Source organism: Eumetopias jubatus, unplaced genomic scaffold, assembly GCF_037043125.1.
Source record: "Eumetopias jubatus isolate StellerSeaLion01/CBP00866 unplaced genomic scaffold, mEumJub1_p1.0 scaffold_1, whole genome shotgun sequence".
NCBI lineage: Eukaryota > Metazoa > Chordata > Mammalia > Carnivora > Otariidae > Eumetopias > Eumetopias jubatus.
In genome coordinates this window covers 164,199,773-164,221,916 of record NW_028274807.1, presented here as the reverse complement: position 1 = coordinate 164,221,916, position 22,144 = coordinate 164,199,773, and the positions used below count along the sequence as shown (strand labels likewise).

Genomic DNA, 22,144 nt, shown 5'->3' with positions numbered 1-22,144 from the left:
TGCCAACAAGTAGGACCCCATGAGAGCTCTCCCTTCTGGCCTCTGGACTCCATTTTAAATGAGGATTCCTCTATTCCGTCTCACAGTCTCATGATGTAATTAAAGTCTGAGGGGTTCAAGATAAAATAGTTTGTTGATTATATTCATTTTTTGTCTAGGACAATGCCATGCATGGTGGGCCCACAAATGTCTAAAATAGGGTCCTTGCCCTTAAACTACACATGATTATAATTAAGATAGTATTTGAAACAGACTGAAATATAGAAGGTAATATAATTCAGAGCTACAATGAATTATACAGATCCTAAGTGCACTAAGAGTTTAGATTGGGATAAATTGAACATTATGTTATATTTTAGGAAGGCAAATTTCAAGACATTTAGAGAAAATTTTCACATCTGAGAGTAAGACAGTTTAAGGCTTGGCCCAAATCAGACACTCAAGTGGTTTTCTGAGAATTCAACCCAAAATGATCCTTATGAAGAAGATCCCCACAAGAAGCACTTTAATGAGCTTAGATTATCTACAATGCAGAAAGGAAGCCACATGACCAAGGATGACTATAAAAAAGAGGTGCAGATTCCCCAAAATCTGGTACCTCATCATAGCAACCCACAGGTGTCAGGTGCTTGCACAAGGTGGCCTATGCACCCAGAGGTGGGAGGGCAGCTCTCTAGTCTTGCTTTGTAGGTGAGGACGAGTGCTCGAACAGGACATCAGTTCTTCAGGACCCAGGTCCCTCTAATTTTCACTTTACTGCCCTGCTTCTCAGGTTGTGGTACACACTGAGTATACTTACCCCTAGGCTCAGAGAAAGAAAGTGCCGGAAATGATAAGGCCTAGATCTGATAGGCCCAGATCTGTTACCATGTAATAGGGAGGAAGCTGAAGAACTCAGTGTCTGTGTTTGCTTCCATCAAGAGGGATGCCCACCCTTGTCCAGCTTCTCTATCAGCCAGCTGTTGAATATATGCAAAGAGTTATTATTGTTATTATTTTAAGAATTATTTTTGTTAAAGGAAGCTTCTGAGGTCAACAAAGCCTATATAAAAAACTTTCTGAATTCTACATGTAATGCCTCTTTTTTTCATATTGATAAAGTTTGGAAACTTGCTAATTATTTTGTCAACTATGGCATATGCTAATAATAATGAAAATGAGGGCCACAAATCATAGTGGTTAGAGCTTGGGCTTTGGAGCCAGACTGGGTTTGAATTTTGGTGCTGCCTCCACTCAGTAGCAGTTTATTTTCAGGCAAGTTACTTAACTTCTCTGGGTCTTAATTTTTCTCAGTAGCAGTTTATTTTCAGGCAAGTTACTTAACTTCTCTGGGTCTTAATTTTTCTCATCTGCTAAATGGGTATAGGGTTATGAGGATTAAGTTAGCTAATACATGTAAAGCATTTAAATTGTACTTAGCACACACAGTAAATAGATGTGCTTAATAAATGTTAGCCATTGGTACTGTTCAAGTACTAAGGATAACAGAGATTTGTCATATTTGACAATACTTCAAGAGAGTGGAAGGCAATATAGCACAGACTCTAGAGTCTTAACTGAATTTAAATTCTGGCTCTACCATTTGTTGGTTGTATGATGTTGGGTGAGATACTTGACCTCTCTGAGCTATGGTGTGCTCAACTACAAAACTGAGTAATAATTCTTACTTCATGGAATTGTGAAGATGAAATAAAATAATAATAATAATAATTTGAAGAGCTCAGCAAGAGTATCTCTGGAACACGCTCCAAGTACTCTTCCCCAGGGTCTATAATTCTAGATTACTACAGGTATCAGGTAAATTTATCCCATGCTAAACTTTTACAATAGGCTGCGCTGGCAGTGATGTCTAGCGCATTCTTACTAGAGTCACCTGAACTAACGAAATCCTCTGCCTAGGGCATTCAAGAATCATTGTAATATTGCTGTAGTCTGTTTTTCTAGCCTAATCTCTCCCTACTGCCTTGTGCATAGTCAAATGTTTCAGTCAAATTCAATTATTTAGATGATTTGCTATTCCCTACCTTCATGTCTTTGCTTGTTCTGTTTTCTTTTTTTAAATATTTGACAGAGAGACACAGCGAGAGAAGGAACACAAGTAAGGGGAGAGAGAGAGGGAGAAGCAGGCTTCCCGCTGATCGGGGAGCCCGATATGGGGCTTGATCCCAGGACCCTGGGATCATGACCTGAGCTGAAGGCATACACTTAACGACTGAGCCATCCAGGCGCCCTTGTTCTGTTTTCTCTACCTGAAATGCTGCCCCCTCCAGATCTCCTCCTGCATGTCTCAAAAGCCCTACTTTTTTCACGTACTGTTTTCTTCATGAAGCTTTTTCTCATCCTTTCTCCAAAATCAGAACACTGTGTCTTCCTCCTTTGAATTCTGCCTAAAACTTTTACTTAGTATTCTGTATTTCATCTAATCTAAGAGGTCACTGATTGTAAAATACCATTATTTTATATACCACTAAGAAAGCAAAAAATGCTTTCAAGTTAAGCTGACACATCATCAATTATAAGACACATCCCCACCTCAGAGATGTTAACATGTGAAAAAATGTATGCTTCAGAGTTGACAACATATGGTAGTTCTTTGTGAATGTGTCTGAGTCACATCCTCCAACTGGATGGTAATTTCCTTGAGGGCAGTGAGGGACTGTGATTTACTCATTTTGTATCTGTAACTGTAACTAGCACCTAAGAGGCATTCATTAAGTATATGATTGGTTGGAAATAATAATGATATTTTAATAAATGTCCAATTTTCAGAGACATGTGGATTTAGTAGCCCTCAGTTTGTCTAGCCTTTATAGAAGAGTTAGTGCCTTCGACTGTTGACCCTTTGAATCATCTCTGGCATCTGGCTTCTGGGCAAGTAGAAACTGGGACGTAAAGCTAACTGCCGAGTAAATCGTGATTGAATGGGCTGCCAAGGTGTGGTGGTTGAATGGAATTTGCAACCAAATGCAATTCTTAACCATTATTTTTCTCCCTCATACACAAGCAGTGTTTCATAATGGAAATAAAGTTTGCTTTCCTGGCCATTAGCAGACCTCATCATTTTGATTCCTAATTGTCCTTTCGTCTTGTCTTGTCTCCTGTTTAGTATATATGACCTCGCATTTAAGCCTGATGGAACGCAACTGATTTTGGCTGCAGGAAACAGATTACTGGTAGGATTGTGTCTGAGTTTCCTTTTTAAATGCTTTTTTCCCTCTCCCTCTTGTAGATGCTCTGAAATCTGACCCCCCTTTTTTTAAGATAAAAAAGGCAAGGGCGGAAAAACCAGTCATTACTTTTTAATAGGGAAGGAAATGGGCTATTTAAAACAGGTAAGTAAACTGTCTATCAGATAGGAACCTGTGAACAATACCTCCTTTGGAGTCATTAATCTTTCCCTTTTTACTTTGAGACACCCATGAAAGTTGAAAACAATCAAAATGCCTTTGAAAATGGACTGGTGTCAGTTCACATTTTGTCCCCCTGAAAAATTCAAGCAACAAGACTGAAAGGGCCCCCTCCCTGAGAAGCCAGATAGCCTGACCCCAACTTTTAGGCATTGGCTTACCTAAATAATTCCATATGGATGCTGTCCTTTTTTCATATTTTCAAAGAATATAAGCTCCCTCTGGAACCTATCCCAATATATACAAGTAATTTTCAGAGAACTCTTTATGTTTGACCTAAAAACCTTTGTATGATCTCTCCTTCCCCCTCCGTAAGTCCACTTCCCCTGGCTCTGTTGTCTCGAGATATGCAGACTGACTGATCTCCATTCTCTGTATGGTAATTACATAATCTTAAAGCCCTGGTTAAATTGTTCTACAGACTTCTCGCCAGGGTAAACAATCCAAATCCTTTTACTTTTTTCTCAAAGGTTATCTTCTCCAACACTAACCATTTCTGGAGAGTTTTGCCTTGATTACTCAGATAGTGTGTTTTTTAAATTTCCACATATTTATAGATGTTACAGTGCTACAAAATATCCTAAATCCAAACTACAGCTAATTTTTATAATATTTCCTTTGATTTGCAAACCTGGAGTTCAGGTCTTTGACTTTCAAACTCTTGATAGCAGATATGAAACATCCCTTTACGGGCCGGGCTAGTACTAAAATTTAATCATGTTGTAGCTGGCTCTTTGTGTGTGCTAGCTTTATTTGGGAGGGTCTAGCTTGATTGGTTATATATCCAAATTGAGTGAACTTTGTAGAGAAGTTCCACAGAGTGAACTTCTGTTTCTCAAGGATTAATGGCATGTTCCTGGACATGTCATTCACAGAGTTGGGACCTCTACTTTTTGGGTTTGTCCACTTCTCTCACATTCTTTCTGGTTTCTCAGTGTAGTTTTTACTTGATACAAATTTAGAATATTGACAAATATTTTGTTATATAAACAAAAATAGCAGCAACCTGCAGGAATTCTAACTAATGGATGTCATGTGGATAATCTGTACTTTTGTCTCTCTCTTGCTCTTTTTTTTTTTATGGGGGGAGGCACAGAGGGAGAAGGAGAGAATCTTAAGCCTGTAGCAGGCGGGGCTTGATCTCACAATCCTGAGATCATGACCTCAGCTAAAATCAAGAGTCGAACACAACCAGCTGAGCCACCCAGGCGCCCCTGTACTTCTGTCTCTTTTTTGCCAGGTTTATGACACCTCTGATGGCACCTTACTTCAGCCCCTAAAGGGACACAAAGATACTGTGTACTGTGTGGCATATGCAAAGGATGGTAAGAGTCTGCTCTGATTTTACACTCTCTGTAATGGTGTCATAGCTGCTCATTTTTCTCCTTAGTCACTCCTTAATACAACTTGCATTGCAGAAGATAGTTAAGTCTCTTGGGCTTCAATTCAATCATTCAAGTCAACAAATATTTATTGAGGGCCATCTATGTGCCAGGCACTATTCTAGGTGCTTGAGGTAATTAACTAAATTAAACAGTATGCTGAAAGTAGGGCAGCATAAGGGGAATTGAGAACGTTGGGTGGGGCAGGGGATTGAGTACAGGAATGAGTAGGGTGGTGAGGGTGGGCTTATTGAGACAGGGACAGATGAACAAAGACTTGAGGGTGGGAGGCAGTGAGATTCTGATAGTGGGCATCTAGGGAAAGAGAGCTCCTCGCAGAGGGAAAAGCCATTGCAAAGGCCCTCAGGTAAGAGTGTGCCTTCCAGGGGCTTTGGCAGAGAGAATCAGGGGGAGCAGTAGGGGATATGGGTAGGGAGGTAACAGGTATGGGTGGGGTGGCCAGATCATGTTGACTGTCATAAGGACTTTGACTTAGATTCTTAGTGAAAATAGGGAACCACTAAAGACTTCTGAACAGAGGAGAGATCTAATCTGATTTATATTTTCAAAGGATCCCTCTAGCTGATGTTTTGGGAACAGCCTGCAAGGGGCGAGGGTTGGGGCAGGGAGACCAGTGAAGAAGCATCATCCAGGCAAGTTTTATAACACTAGTGATGGTGGCTCAGACCTCTGAGAGAAGTGGGAGCAGAGGAAATAGTAAGGAGTGGTCAGATTCTGGATATGGTTTGAAGGTGGAGGCAATAGGATTGCCTGACAGATGGTGTGTGTGGTGTGAAGAAAGGAGGGAGGGGTGACTGCAAAGATTTTAACCTGAGCTACTGAAAAGATTGGAGTTGCTTTCTACTGAGATGGGAAAGGCTGCAGGTAGAGATACTTACAGTGGAAGATCAGGAGTTCAGTTTTAGACATGTTGAATTTGAGAAACATTGATGCTGTAGGAGAGAGGGGAAGGACTTGTTAGAACAGAGTCATTGAGTGGGCAAAAGGAGATGGGATCTAGGACTTAGATGGGGCATGGTGGAAGGTAGAGGGTGTCTCCACAGGGTCTGGCAGGTGGAGGCATGTGGTATTAGTAGTCTAATGGAAATTCTCTTCCATTCTTTCAGTGAAATAGGAAGCAACATCACCTCAGAGTGAGGATGGGGAGGGAGGTGTCAGAGAGTTGAGAAAGGAAAAAATTGAAAGTTGCCACTTAGTAAAATGGCTGAGTGGATGTACAGTGAAATCCCAAGTAACATGTAAACTTGCAACAATGTCATTAAGAAATAATTACTTGTTATATGTTCCCTCTCTCTAGTCCCATTCTTTCATAAAGCCCAAATAGTATGGAAATGAAAATCTCATTTGTTGCTCTTGCTTAAAGCCTTTTTCTTTGGGATAAAGGAGCTAGATCTTGACTATGACCCTAAAGCTCCTAGAGATCTATCCTCCACCTACATCCCCTTTGGCCCTTGGTGTTCCATGCTGGTGCCTCTCAGCCCCTCAGACATACCAGGCTTTTACAACCTCAGGGCCTTTGCATATCTTTTCTGTCCTTGTGGATAGGTCTTTAGCTTCTCTTTGTACCTGGCTAAGCTTTGCTCATCCTTTAGGTCTCAACTGAAGGTTCTCCTCCTGAGAATCCTTTCCCTCATCTAAATTAGGTCCCCCAGTTATTCTCTTTCCTAGGACTCACTTCTTAGCACATTATATTTGTGTTGGGTTAATTTCGTTTAACGCCTTCTTTTTCCAATAGACTAAACTCTGTGAATGTAGGGATCATGTGCTTTAATCGCTACCTAATCCTTAGCACAGAACATGATACCTAGCATGTGGTAGGCCCTCAATACATTGTTGTTTACTCAGTGCCAGACAAAGCAAAATTTGAACCCAAACTTCCTGACTGCCATCCAGTACTAATAAGAAAAAGAAGGAGAGAAGCAGCTGACACTTATTAGTTACCTTAAAGAGCTAATTTTCTAAGAAATACTCTTTGGGAAATGCTGGTTTACAATAAATGTGACAGTTTTCTTTTTAAAACACTTTTAGGCAAACGCTTTGCTTCTGGATCAGCTGACAAAAGCGTTATTATCTGGACCTCAAAATTGGAAGGCATTCTGAAGTACACGTAAGTAACCATTTAGGTGTACAGTATTGTTGGTTTGACTCTTACTGAGCTACTATAGCAAAAGCCCCTTAGAAATAATATTAGGAAGAACTTTTTTCTCTGCAATTGAACTTGAAGTTAAGTTGTAGGAGTATATGGTAGGTATAGGAAAGCTGGGTAATGAATACATGAATGAACATTTCTTGAGCATGCCTAGCCTGGCCAGCACTGAGCTAAGAGTTTTCATATAGCTCAGTTTAGTTAATCTGACACCACAGATTCCACCCCACCCAAACCTGTCCCCTTTTAATGTCCCCATTTCAGGGATTGGCCTCACATCCACCCAGTTTCAACAGACAGAAACCTGGGCTCATTGTGCTCCAGGCTTCCTCTCTCTAAGGGCTCTGCTCATGTTCTTCCCTGTTCCTCCACCGAATTAACCCTTACTTGTTCTGCAGATCTCAGGCTCAGATGTTGCTTCTTCTGTGAAGCTGTTTCTGGCCCTCTAGACTCAGTTACGTCTTCTTCCTGGCGTTTCTCACAATTGTAGTTTTACAGTTATTCTGGTGATTGAGTGTTATCTCCCATCAGCCTATAAACTCCATGAAGGCAAACACTGCATCTGTTTTTGCTTACCCTTGTGTTCCTGGTGCCTAGTACAATGCTTGGCCCATAATTAGGACTTAGCAAATGATTTTTTTCTTTTTAATTGTGGTAAAATACACATAACATAAATTTATCATCATAACCATCTTTTAATTGTACAGTTCAGTAGTGTTAAGTACATTCATGTTGTTGTACAAAACCTCCATAGCTCTTTTCATCTTGCAAAACTAAAACTCCATACCCATTAAACAACAAATATTCCCTGGGCCCTCAGCCCCTGGCAATCACTATTTTACTTTCTGTCTCTATGAATTTGACTTCTCTAGGTACCTTATATAAGTGGAATCATATAGTATTTGTCCTTTTGTGACTAATTTATTTCACTTAGCATAATGTCCTCTAGGTCCGTCCATATTATAGCACGTTCTGTATTCCCTTCCTTTCTTTTTTTTTTTAAGATTTATTTATTTATTTTAGAGAAAGAGAGTGAGCGAGTGAGTTGGGGGAGGCACAGAGGGAAAGAACCTCAAGCAGACTCCCTGCTGAGCATGGAGCCCAACATGAGACTCAATCCCAGGACCCTGAGACCATGACCTAAACTGAAATCAAGAGTCGGCTACTTAACCAACTGAGCCACCCAGGCACCCCAGAATTTCCTTTCTTTTTATGGTTGAGTTATATTCTAGTGTATGTATATAGGACATTTTGTTTTTCCATTTATCCGTCATTGATGGACATTGAGTTGCTTCCCATTCTTGGTTATTTTGATTGTTGTTATGAACGTGGGTATACAGATCAACAACTTTGAATGACTGAATAAATGATGAATGAGGTTATAAGTGAAGTGTTACCCAGAAGTGAAGAAATAAAATAGATGCTGAGATGCCAGGTGTGGTACATGACTTACTCATCTTTCATTGTTGTCTCAGGATTTGCCGCGTTTCCAGATCTTGGCCTGTAATTCCTTTTTTTTTAAAGATTTCATTTATTTATTTGAGAGAGAGAGACCGCACACAGCAGGGAGAGCAGCAGAGGGGGAGGGAGAAGCAGGTTCCCCGTGGAGCAGGGAGCCCAATGCGGGACTCGATCCCAGGACTCTGAGATCATGACCTGAGCTGAAGGCAGACGCTTAACCGACTGAGCCACCCAGGCACCCCTTGGCCTTTAATATCTTCATTGCACCTCCATCCTGTATTTCCAGGCCTCCACAAAGCAATAAGTAACAGCCATTACCCGTGCACCTGGTGCTAGGCTAGGTGCTTTACTTCATTATCTTATCAGTTCACCAGCCAGAGGTACCTAGCGTCCTGGAGGAGGTAGCATTTAAGCTAGGCCAGTCTCATGGGTAATGTCTGAGAGATGAAAATGGTGGGTGAGGGGCAGTCCAGGGCAGGAGAATTCATCCCTGTGCTTTTTGTTGGTCACTTGCATAAGAGCTTATGGTGTGTAGTCAGAGAGACTGTGGGCTCATCATAAAACCTTCAGTTGTAGCCACTGAAACATTTGTGGTTTGCTGCCTAATAATCTATAGTTGTTTACTTCTTAGACACAATGATTCTATCCAGTGTGTCTCCTACAACCCTGTTACCCACCAACTGGCATCTTGTTCCTCCAGTGACTTTGGTAAGTTCTGATTCCCAGTGTCTTGTCCTGGAATTACTGAAAATCTGGGCAAAAAGTGCTGAAACCCATCCAGAATGTGGTTGTTTCATCCTGAGAGAGTTAATGCTACTTCCCTCCCTTCAATGGCTGAGGGGAGGCTGACAGTTATTCTTTAAATTATGTAGAAACCAAGAGAGTAAATGGTAACAAAGTCTGGTAAGCAATCTGGGAGACATCAGGAAGGGCCCCAGGGAGGGAGATGGTAAGGGTGGGAGAGCACAGGCATAACTTGGTGTTGCCGCCTCTGGGAAGCCTTCCAATCTCATCTGTCAGGAATAGGTCATTATGGCCGCCTCTGTGTTCCCAAACATCCATGTGTGTGTGAAATTCTTCACTGTTTCAACTGTGCTTCTTGTGTAGCGTGTCACCATTACTTGTTCAGTGGCTGTAGCTGTCCTTCCTGAGGAGCTGGATGCCCTGAGGAGCTCACTGTGGCCCCATTTATGGCATTGGCATGGTGCTGGCACAGAGGAGAGGCCAGTGAAATGGCCATCGAGGCAGGGGGGGAAGGAGCAGAGGCTTTAGGTTATCTCTAATCAAGGTCGATTCTGGTTGTCAACTCATCCATTCTTTCTTCCTTGCTGAGTACAACAGAACAGGCATTATCGAGGAATGAGAGGCCGTGTAATCTTTCTCAGTGTTTCACTGTCTTTATCTCAGATGAACACGTTCCTACCCTATTCATCTCATTGACAGAGTTCTGAGGTTCAAAAGAGAGAATATAACAGAAAGCACATTGTATAAATAAAAGGGAAAGTGACTGTCATTCATTAAAAATTTTAGCATTTTCTCCATGTGAGGCACTGGTCTGTGTGCTTACTTTTGTGATTAAAAAGACAAAATAATTAAAAAAAAAAAAAGACAAAATAGAATCCCTGTCCTCAAAGAGCTTGTGGTTTGGGGCAGGTGGGGAGGTAGAATTTGTAAAAATATAACATCAAGTAATAATAATAATAATATTTGTTGAATGTTTAAGATGTGATAGGCACTGTGCTGAGAGTTAAAATGAATTCCTATGTGAGCTCTGTGACCACCCCTGAGGTCAGGTATCATTCTCATTCTCACACCACTGATGAAAAAGAAATGGAGCTTAGAGTGGTTCAGTGACTCACTTGAGGTTGCCCAGCCGATAAGTGGTGGAACAAGGGCTTGGAGCTAGGCCATGGGATTGCATCTAGAGCATGATCTGGCAAACAGTGCTAAGGGAGACCCAGGAGGGAGAGGTTTCCTCCACTGGAGGCTCTAGACAGCTCAGTGGGGCATAGATAAGATACGCACAGGTTGAAACATTTGGGGGGGGGGGCATTCTGGACCCGGGGGAGGGGGAAACAAATAGCTTGCTTGATGTTGCACTTGGCTTTGTAAATACATTATTGCCCTAGATTTACCTTCTTGATCATACTTCATGGCTCAGGCAAAGAGTAGAATTTGCTCATGTTGCCTAGACATACACCTGTTGTAGGGCAATGAGCCACTAGCAGGAGGGAGCAAGCCAAAAGTGGCCAGTGTGCCTTGGACAAGGCATAACCTGGACAGGATCATGTGCTGTGGGTGAGGCCTGGAAGAGGAAGCTGATTTTCAGGAAGCATCGTTCATTACTTCAAATGCTAAGTTGTACTCTGGTTACAATGTGATAGTTAAGAACTGTGAAGTTGCCATTTCTTTTGAGTTAAAGCTCTGAAAAGTTGGCTAGAAATTCACCAATCTATCCTTTTTTTTTTCTTTTTCTTTTGAAATAATTATAGATTCTCTGTCAGTTGCAAAGATGGTAGAGAAGTCTACCAGGAAAGGGGGTCTGGCACAGCGTGTTTATATAGTTTTGCCCTTTCATCAGCTGTGTAGATCACCATTGCCACAAAGACACTCCTTTGTCGCCATTCTCCTCCTATTATTCCCTAACCCCTGGCACCTGATAACCATTAAGCTATTCTGCATCTTTATAGAATTTTGTCATTTTGAGAATGTTATAAAATGGAATCCTATAGTACATGACTTTTTGAGATTGGCTTTTTTCACTCAGCATAAAGCCCTAGAGGTGTAGCAATAGCTTGTTCCTTTTTTATTGCTGAGTAATATTCCATCCCATCTGTCTTCTTTTATATTATTTTATGTTGAAGGCTTGTGGTCTCCTGAACAGAAGTCTGTCTCCAAGCACAAATCCAGTAGCAAGATCACCTGCTGCAGGTAAGTTAAAGGTAGCTCTGAAAGTAGGTTTTACATTCCCTTCTCCCAAACAGACTGTCAAACTCCAGTTCGTTCACACAGTGGAAGAGGTCTTGTGTGACCTAGGTGGTTTGGGCCCCTGTATTTTCTCTTTTCTTTTGTGGTCTTGATGGGAAGGACCCGTGCCTTTGATCATCAAGCAAAAGAGAATGACAAGTTGCCTTCCTGCAATTATCTAGCAACAGGCCTCCTCATCCAGAAGCTACTCAGTGGAGGTTTTCTGGAGGTGCCAGGCTGTCCTTGTCCAGGCAGCATGTATGCTAGAGAAAGCACAGGCTTTGATACTAGACCTGGATTTGAATCCAGATTTAGTCACTGACAGGCTCTGTGACCTTAGGAGGTTCCTCATTTGACAAATGGGGATAAAAATACTGACTTGATAGGGCTGCTATAAAATGCACACAAACTAAGGAGTGTAAAGCAAGCAGCACAGTGCCTGACATACAGTAGAGACTTTATAAATGGTAGCTATTCTGGCCGTGCAGCTTCTGAGTGTAGCCTTTCTTTCATTCAACATCTGTTAAGCACCTACCTATTTAAGAGGCTAGGCATACACCAAGACACAGATTCTGTTTTTAGGCATTCTTGAAGTGGGAGGAGGTTGAAATGGTGATTGGGGAATGGAGGCTGGCCCAGTGATAGGGGCACAAGCTAAGGGCTGTCGTGGAGGTATGTACAGAAAGCTGTGGGAGCTCAGAAAACGGTGCTACTGCCTTTACATCTCACTGTTGATTCTTTTTTTTTTTTTTTAGATTTTTTATTTGATTTATTTGACAGAGAGAGAAAGCAAGAGAGGGAACACAAGCAAGGGGAGTGGGAGAGGGAGAAGCAGGCTTCCCGCCGAGCAGGGAGCCCAACACAGGGCTCGATCCCAGGATCCTGGGATCATGACCTGAGCCGAAGGCAGACGCTTAGCGACTGAGCCACCAGGCACCCCTCTCACTGTTGATTCTAAAAATAAATGGGGTTTGAAGTTTGGTCCTCTGATTTTTACATCAGGACCAGGATGAACACTGCTGTTGCTGCCTCATCAGACTGTATTTCAACCAAGGCATCATCCTCATTAGTTTTATCTTCTGTGTGTTCCTTTCCCTCTTCCCATGCCCTTTGTTGGTTGTATGAACAGCTGGACAAATGATGGTCAGTACCTGGCTCTCGGGATGTTCAATGGGATCATCAGCATACGGAATAAAAATGGCGAGGAGAAAGTGAAAATCGAGCGGCCGGGGAGCTCCCTCTCCCCCATATGGTCCATCTGTTGGAACCCTTCAAGGTGATCTTATAGCTGTCCTCCTTCCAGGACAAATACTATTAAGAAAAAGGGCTTTCTCTGCAGGCTGAGTTCTTTCTCTCTTCCTAAGGTCTCCATCCATTCAAAACCTTCTCACTCCATTTGACTGATCTGTTTTGGAACCCATTCCATTTGGATGGAATTTTTTAAGAGCCCATCTTGAGTTTTGGAATGAATCCCAGAGATTTTAGCAAAGCAGATGAACTATGTAGGCCAGCCTAACGTGTGTGTGTGTGCACACGTGCATGTGTGCATGCTACAGAAAGCCCATTTCTTTATGAATTAATAGCTCACCTCTTTGCTGTGGCTTTATTTTGGTCTTTTCCCTTTTTCATTTCTTCCCTCCAAGTCTGGGCAGAACATGTGCCCACTGAATAATAAATAGCTATTTCACAAGCCTTTTTTTGCTGCCCTTGCCAAAAACGTAATAATTAAGTCTAGAAATGTCCCCAAAGCCTATAGTTCCACAAATGATTGGCATCTACCTTCTCAGACCTTACACACTTTTTCCATCTTCTGCCCATGTGACTTTAAAGGTAGACTAATAGCTTTAGGTGCTCTTTATATAATCATCTAATATTAAATTCCCAGTATCCCCCAAAGAGTCCTCTGAAGGTAAAGGACTTAATTGTTTACCAGCCCAATGTCATTTTACAGGTGGTACCTACTTGATTTAGAAGGTTGTTTGATTCCATTGCCTTTCTTACACCAGATTTTTATGCTTCTTCCTGAATAATTATGTCCAGCCCAGAGCTGCACCATGCATGTCTAATGCCTTCAAAGGCCATTAGCCTACCCCAGAGTTCCTGCTGTTTGATTTTGTGGCCACAGATGACTTTGTGGCTTCAGGGTACCATTTTTAATTCATGAGAAGCAGGATGCCCAGTATTCCTGGTTACTGTCCTCTTCCGGGCAGAGTTCAGGGGCTTCTTGACAGGTTTTGAAACTATAGCTTTAGTGCAGTTCTAGGCAATGTGATTGTGAACAGCCACTTACTGTCTACAGCCGATGGGAGAGTTTCTGGATGAACAGAGAAAATGAGGATGCCGAGGAAGTCGTTGTCAACAGATATTTTCAGGAAATCCCTTCCATCCTGAAGTCAGCAGTGTACAGTAGTCAGGGTAGTGAGGCAGAGGAGGAAGAGCCGGAGGAAGAGGACAGCAACTCGTGAGTGTGTCCCGAGGAACAAGAACCCTCCTTGGAGGGGTCCAGGCCCCAGCGTAGACCTGCCAGAGCAGACACTGCTCTGAAGCTCCATTCAAAGTTGGGTTGGGGGAATTGTGGGTGAAAGCTCCTCCAGCAAGGGGGGACACACCTTTATAACTTGTGTTATAAAATTGTTCTTTGGGAAACTTAGGAACTACTGAAAACTCCAAAGGAGAACCAACTTTTCTGTAAAACCCTATCCCATGAGGGAACCGTTGTTAGCATTTTAATGTATTTCCCCTCAGTCTTTTAGTGTGTTCATATGATTAAGTCATATCTGGCCTTCTTTTCTTCCAGTTGACCATCATAAAGTGAACTCTTTCTGGTAACATTAGTGGTCCTTTTAAAAACATGATTTTTAATATCTGCATAGGATATGCTGTATAGATACACCATAGTTCATTGAACACTTCCTCTGTTACTGGACACCTTTCTGGCCAGGATGTTCTGATTGGGCAAAAATGATCTAGCTTGGGACTTTCCAAACTGCTCTATGGTACCTGGGGTTCCTTAGAAGGAGGTGGAGGTGGGGGAGCCTCAGATCCCTATCTCTGCTTCAACCAGAACAGCGCCTTTTATTGCTTGCCATGAGTTTTTGTTTTGGTAAAGAGTCCCACTGCCAGGAATAAAAAAGAGCAAAGGGAAAAAGGAGATTGAAAACCACCAATCCAGCTCATGTATGTGGCTTCTGTAAGAAGGCTTACCATGGGCTGGGTTCCTGGATTGTGTTTGGACTACAGTGCAAATCATACAGAGTTCCCCTGCAGGTCTATTCCTGTTAACATCCCTCTCCATCTTTGTCTTTTTTCCCTTAGTTGTGAATTAGTGCCTATATTTGCCAGTTTGCCACCCATGGCTGGGTTTTGCAGATGAGGCTCACTGTGCCTTGCCTGCATATCTAATGGTGCTTCCAGATGACCGCAGGCCCTGGGCTTAAAAAGCTTGAATTAATAAACAAAGAGGAGGCAATATTACCTAGAGTAAGACCAGGTCTCAAGGGCTGGGAATGTCTCTCTCTTGAACTAGATTCCCAAGTAGCTTGATCTCCAACCTCAGCTGAAGAGGTTTCTCCTGTGTGCTGGTCCTACAGCCCTAGTCCCAAGGTGCTGATACTGACAGGTACTCAGTTTCAAAGATAATTGTTGGTCTTAAGAGAGCCCACTATATTTTATTAGATCCAGTCAGAAACCATTTCACCTGTTCGAGAAACCCTACTATGAGAGAACTTAGCTTTAGGTGTTAATTTTCCTTCTTCAGGAAGAGCAAGCCAGCTTCCCCTTTGTCCATTAAAAAATCAGATAGCCCATGCCTTTCCACGGCAATAAACTTGTCTCTCCACCATTTCCCCACATTTATAGTACATAAGTAAAAAGCACTCTTGGGTCTATCACCTTGCTCTTTCTTAGCACTGCTCTCAGGAAGACTTGAAATGAGGGGTTTAGCCTCTTCACTGTGGCAGAGCCACATAGTAGGGCATTAAATAACAGATCCCAGGAGGATCACCTTGCCTCATCCCACTGGACTGATTGATGGGCTGGCCCACATTACAACTTCTGGCCTCCGTATTGCTGTATAACATTTGGCAATCTGACAGCCTGGCCAGCACTTTCTTTTTCCTGTTGTTTGTTAAACCCTTAGGGCTACAGTTATCAGTAGGCCATGGCCCCACATAACCTCTTTTGTCTTCTGTTGATTAGAGAGGAACATAATGACATCCTGGCTGTAGCTGATTGGGGACAGAAACTCTCCTTCTATCAACTAAGTGGAAAACAGGTATGTAGCTCTATACAAATCCAGTGGAAATACAGTTTTGGTCATGCCTATTATAATCTGTTTTCACTTTCAAAGATTATATTATTAGTAATTATACTTTATTATTGTTAGCTCCTGTTTATTGAGCATTTACTTTAATACCAGGTACTGTGCTCAGTGTTATTACATACTTTATCTCATTTAATTCTTTTTTTTTAAAGATTTTATTTATTTATTTGAGAGAGAGAATGAGATAGAGAGAGAGCATGAGAGGGGAGAGGGTCAGAGGGAGCAGCAGACTCCCTGCCGAGCAGGGAGCCCGATGTGGGACTCGATCCCGGGACTCCAGGATCATGACCTGAGCTGAAGGCAGTTGCTTAACCAACTGAGCCACCCAGGCGCCCCTATATCATTTAATTCTTACAAAACCCTGTGAAGTAGGTACAATTGGTTATCAACTTTGTAGAAATGAGTAGGCAGGACTCAGAGCAGTGAAATAAAGATTATGCCTAAGGTCCCACACTGCTAGCAAATGGGTGGCACCTGATATTGAAACCCAGATTGTTTTGACTCTAAAGCCTAGGTCTTAGTTATGACTCTATCTTCCCTTATTTGCTTTATGCATTCTACAAACATTAATGAGCATCCACTGAGGCCAGCATTTCACCTGTGCTAGGAGCTACTGACAGAGCTGTTAATGCCTCTGCATTTAGGCTGGTAGGGGCACAGTTGATAGCCACTAGCCCCAGTGCAGCATGATACATGGCGTCTTAAAGAGATGTACAGATAGACTGTTACACAAAAGAGGGACACAAAAGAGGATAACATCACTGCTTGGTGGAAATGGGAGATTTTGTAGAGGTGACCTTTGAGCAAGATAAACAGGAATTTGCTAGGCAGAGTACAATTGAGAATAGTGTTTCAGGCAGAGGAAATAGTATCTGCAAAGGCAGGGAAGAATGAAGACATATGTCAACTCGGAATAGCAGGTTGTTCAGAGTGACTGGATCCCAAGAACTGTGGACAAAAATGGAACTAGAAAGGAAGATGGGGACATGATTCTAAAAGACCTGAGTCATGTGAATTAGGAGTTTGAACTTCATATATTGTAAGTATTTAGGAGGCATCAGTTTAGGTAGGGAGTGACTTGATCAGATTCCTGTTTCAGAAGAATTCCTTGTTTCTGTGGAGGGTGGATTAAAATAGAACCTGGTGGTAGGAAAACCTGTAAGGCTGGAGACACCAAGGATTAGAGTGAAGGTGGTATGGATGGCTCAAGCCAAGCAGGTGAGAAATACAGCCTGTTCGGTGGAGCCTGTGTTTAACAATATCCTTATTCCTCAAAACATGTCCTGCTAGAAAGGAGGCGTTTCAGTTATGTGTAGCCCAGCTTTGAGGCCATTTCTTTTCTACCTCATCTTACCATTGGTCTTTTTTTTTTTTTTTTTGTAGCTGAGTAGAGAAAAGATAAGTGAAGTGTCTTCTGAGTTTGCCTTGGCTGATTACCCCAAACCCTCACTTTTAATTATCTTGCATCTAGCCCTGGCCTATCTATTCATTCATTTAATGTGTGTATATCATTATTCAACAAATATTTATTGGCATATCTATTGTGTACAAGGCACTGGGCATGGGTATTGGAAGTTTTTGGGAACAAATAACCGCACTACACTGGGAAGGAATGGAGTCTTGTTGCTATAGTGAAAATAAAAAAGAACCTGACTTGGTGGTCAGGGCCATGGGCAGTATCTTACATGTATGTAGCACTAGAGTTCATGCTGTGGCCCAGAGTTTTTGAATGATAAGCAACCTCACTCTGCTGAGATAACCCAACTGGCTTGGGACAGTAAAATTGTTTCCTTAGTGGGGTGTCTTATTTAAATCTGGGAAGATTTAGAATTAAATATAGGATGATGAAGTAAATCAAGCCTACACTTTCGTGTTAGGTATAATTTGTGTATTTTTGACATTTTAAGTGTTTGTAATGTTTAAGGGTATCTGGATTAATGATAATAATAGCTACCATTTATTGAATTTTAGGCATCGTATAAACTCTTTACAAGGTTAACTCTTAATCTTTGTAACAACTCTGTGAGGTATGTATTATTATCACCACTTTACATGTTAGAAAATTAGGTACAGGGCAATAACCACCCAAAGCCGTACAGGGTAATAGTGGCTAAGTCTGGTTTGGAACCCAGGCAGACTGATGCTAGAATCCATATTAGAATATCTATCAGATCTGTCTTGTGATGACCATTCAAAAGTTGTAATTGAGTAATCAATTTTATACATCCAATTTTAAATTGAAAGGTATAAGAAATTTTTAGTTAAGCACCTAAGTAATATTGGAATGTTAAAGAGATTCATTATATTTTCTGGCTTGTGGGGGTGGGGGATAGTTACTGGTCTTCTTGAATCTATATACTTATGTCTTTTTGGGGAGGGTATGTGCTATGGTGAGCGCTGTGAATTGTGCAAGACTGTTGAATCACAGATCTGTACCTGTGAAACAAATAATGCAATATATGTTAAGAAAAAAAAAAAAGAAGAAGATAGCAGGAGGGGGAGAATGAAGGGGGGGAAACTGGAGGGGGAGACGAACCATGAGAGACGATGGACTCTGAAATACAAACTGAGGGTTCTAGAGGGGAGGGGGGTGGGGGGATGGGTTAGCCTGGTGATGGGTATTAAAGAGGGCACGTTCTGCATAGAGCATTGGGTGTTATGCACAAACAATGAATTGTGGAACACTACATCAAAACCTAATGATGTAATGTATGGTGATTAACATAACAATAAAAAATTTAAAGAAAAAATAAAAATATATACTTATGTCTTTATTCTTCCACCAAATGTGGAATAATTTTTTTGTTATTTCTTCACATAATTTTTCTTCTTCATTCTCTCCTTTTCTTCTGGGTCTCCAATTACATATTAGACCTTTTGATATTGTTCTCCAGGTCACTGAGGCCCTGGTCATTTAAGTCTTTTTCCCCCCCTGCTCTGATCTGTTGCTCAATCTTCAACTTCATTGACTCTTCTGTCATCTGTAATATTTCTGTTAAGCCCGTCCAGTGAATTTTTGTTTCACTTACTGCATTTTTCAGTTCTAGATTTCCATTTGGTTCTTTTTTACTATTTGTCCATTCATTCTAGGAATATTTTCCTTTATATCCTTGACCATAGTTATAATAGCTGTTTTAAAATTTCATCTGCTAATTCGTATCTGAATTATCTTGGGGTCAGTATCTACTAATTGTCTTTTCTCTTGAATATGGTTCACATTTTATGCTTTTTGGAATTTTGGGTTATATTCTGGACAGTGTAAATGATGCATCATAGGGATTCATTTCTGTTATGTTCCTCTGAGGATTACTGTGTAGTTGTTTTTGTTTTGTTTTTTTGTTTTTTTTTAATATGGAACGCTTCATGAATTTGTGTGTTATCCTTGCACAGGGGCCATGCTAATCTTCTCTATAGTGTTCCAATTTTAGTATTTGTGCAGCTGAAGGAGCACTGTAGTAGGGTTTTAATGTTTAATTTATTTTATTTATTTTTTTAAGATTTTATTTATTTGAGAGAGAGCAAGAGCAAGAGAGATCACAGAGGGAGAGGGAGAAGCATACTCCCCACTGAGCAGAGAGCCTGATGCAGGGCTTGATCCCAAGACCCCAAGATCGTGACCTGAGCTGAAGGCAGACACTTAACTGACTAAGCCACCCAGGCATCCCTATAGTTGGGTTTTTTAAAAACAAGTAGTTAACTTTGCTGGATTCAACATTCAGAGTCCCATGTTTCCACTGTAAGCAGCAGCTGAAATCTCTATTGAGTTCTTTAGCCTTGCTAGGCTGCCTAGCATCTGCCTCACATGTGTGTAGTTCAAAGAGTTCCAGATATTCAACAGAGTGTATGTGCAGAATTTTGGCTCTCCCTCCTCTCTCTCCTCTGTCTCTTTTCTGGGATTTCCCCTCATTTTTAAGCTGTTATAGACACTCCAAATTCTGTGCTCATCCAGCAGGGTGCTGATAGGGCCTGCCCTTAGGCAAAAAGCTGTTAAAAAAGTGAGACACTCACGTAGTGCAGTCCTTTCTTCCAAATACCCATGTGTCTTAGTTTTTGTCTGCTTCTGGTTGCTCTGTGGTGCCTTCAGGTGGTTGTAATTTATAGTTGGTCCAGAGTTCATAGTTGTTACCTGCAGGAGAGTTGGCCCAATGAGAACTAGGAAACCATTACCAGAAGCTGCAAGCCTTCCATGTCATGACTCATAAGATTTTTTTAAACTTTCAGGCACCTGTGTGGCTCAGTCAGTTAAGCGTCTGCCTTTGGCTCAGGTCATGATCTCAGGGTCCTGGGATCGGGTCCCACATCGGGCTCCCTGCTCAGCGGGGAGTCTGCTTCTCGCTCTGCCCCTCTCCCCCCCCCGCCGCTCGTGCTCTCCTCTCTCTCTCTCGCAAAAATAAATAAAATCTTTAAAAAAAAGGATTTTTTTAGTTTTCTTACTAGATTTACTATCATTATATAAGTACTAGGGGAAATTTTGTTGTTAGACATTTGAAATTCTTTTTTTCTTAAGATTTCATTCATTTATTTGAGAGAGAGAGTGCTCATGCACGAGCAGGGGGGAGAGGCAGAGGGAGAGGGAGAAGCATGCAGGTTTTTAGAATTATTTCTTTAATAATCTAATGGTTTAATAATGGCAATCATAAATACTCTTTTTATTCACAAAAAGTTCCCTCAGGGGCAGCAAAAACTCCAGTGACAATAAGGAGCTTGGACTTTAATGGGTGGTAAGGGGAGTGGGGGACATCAAATTAGCCCTGTTAATTTTTTTTAAAGATTTTATTTATTTATTTATTAGAAAGAATGAGAGAGAGAGAGAGAGCATGAGAGGAGGGAGGGTCAGAGGGAGAAACAGACTCCCCACCGAGCAGGGAGCCCAATGTGGGACTCGATCCCGGGACTCCAGGATCATGACCTGAGCCGAAGGCAGTCGCTTAACCAACTGAGCCACCCAGGTGCCCAGCCCTGTTAATTAAGAGAGCAGTGAGAGAAGTGCTGTGGGGGAGGTGAACACAGGGCCATGGGAGCACAGAGGAAGGGGCACTAAATCAGGCCTTGGGTTGGGCGGAGAGATTGGGGGATGTTTTTTGTAGGAGTTGACACCTGGTAGAGAGAGAGAGGGAGAGGACACTCCTGGCCAGGGCTGGGGTGGTATGGAGAACAGCACTTGTGAGGACATGAAGGCCTGAAAGAGCATGGTCTGCTTGGCAAATTATAAGATGTTCATTTTGGCTGAGAAAAGGCTCTTGGGAGCTGAGCTCAGGAGCTTGACCTTCACCATAACAGCTAAGGGGAGACTAGCAAAACTGAAAAGACAACTCACAGAATTGGAGAAACTTTTACGAGCTAATCATATATCTGATAAGGGACATGTATCTGGAATATATAAAGAACTCTTACAACTCAATAATAAAAAGACAACCCAATTAAAAATTGGAGAAAAGATCTGAATAGACATTTCTCCAAACAAGAAATACATGTGGCCAATAAGCACATAAAAAGATCCTCAACATTATTGGATACCAGGGAAATGCAAATCAAAGTCATACCCACTTGGATGGAGAAATTGGAACCCTTGTATACTACTGGTACAAATAAAATGGTTCAGTCACTTTGAAAAAATCTGGCAGTTCCTCAAAAGGTTAAATATAAAGTTACTACAGATCCAGCAAATCCACTCCTAGGTATATATATCCAAGAGAGATGAAAACATGTTCACATAAAAACTTGTACACATATATCCATAGCAGTATTATTCATAATAGTCAAAAAAGTAGGCATGGCCATCAACTGATGAATGGATAATAAAATGTGGTAGATCTATATAATGGAATATTACTCAGCAATGAAAAGGAGGGAAGTACTGATATATGCTCCAATGTGGATGAATTGGTCCCAAAAGGCCACAAATTGTGTGGTCCCATTTATGTGAAATCTCCAAAGTAGGCAAATCTATAGACAGAGAAAGTAAATTAGTGGTTGCCAGGGGAGGGAAAGAGAGGAGAATTGGGATGGACAGCTAACAGGTATGTGGTTTCTTTTTGGGATGATAGAAATGTTCTGAATTAGTGATGATGTTTGCACAATTAATTATATACTTTAAATGGGTGAATTGTATGATATGTGAATTATACCTCAATAAGGTTATTATAAAGAAAAGTAGGATGGTTGTAGTTTCAGAATAGAGGACAATTTTTTAAATTGGATATATTTGGCTTTATGAAATACTTTTTAAAAAAAAATAGAAGAAAGAAGCTGAGGGGAACCATGGAACCCTTGCAAGGGCTGTGTGTGGAGGAGAGCCTATGGGAGAAAGACCAATCCCTGCGTCTGCATTGGTTGAGTTGCTAAGACACATACCTGGAGCAGCTAGTGGGGACTGGGCAGAATGCTGCCCACCCTAGCAGTGGAGGATTCAACTATGTGGAGGGGAGGAGTAGGGTGC

The 22,144-nt window shown here is 41.6% G+C and overlaps 1 protein-coding gene and 1 non-coding gene across 4 annotated transcripts in view; one reads left to right on the top strand and one right to left on the bottom strand.

The window, feature by feature from the left end:
• IFT122 (intraflagellar transport 122) overlaps positions 1 to 22,144 on the top strand; it is a 68,773-nt gene that overhangs the window by 3,977 nt on the left and 42,652 nt on the right. For 2 of the 3 annotated variants that reach the window (XR_003608915.2, XM_028101789.1), the window contains exons 2-8: positions 3,107 to 3,173; positions 4,648 to 4,732; positions 6,839 to 6,917; positions 9,049 to 9,125; positions 11,282 to 11,348; positions 12,514 to 12,660; positions 15,582 to 15,657. Coding sequence is in view for 2 of the 3 variants with exons in the window: in XM_028101789.1 (XP_027957590.1) it covers positions 3,107 to 3,173; positions 4,648 to 4,732; positions 6,839 to 6,917; positions 9,049 to 9,125; positions 11,282 to 11,348; positions 12,514 to 12,660; positions 15,582 to 15,657 (598 nt within the window). In the remaining variant the exon portion in view is untranslated. Of the gene's footprint in view, positions 1 to 3,106; positions 3,174 to 4,647; positions 4,733 to 6,838; positions 6,918 to 9,048; positions 9,126 to 11,281; positions 11,349 to 12,513; positions 12,661 to 13,683; positions 13,846 to 15,581; positions 15,658 to 22,144 lie in introns of all 3 variants that reach the window. The other variant, XM_028101790.2, reaches the window with a different exon arrangement.
• LOC114207835 (U6 spliceosomal RNA) lies at positions 19,051 to 19,156 on the bottom strand. The gene has a single exon (XR_003608929.1). It is a non-coding gene; the product is annotated as a U6 spliceosomal RNA (small nuclear RNA).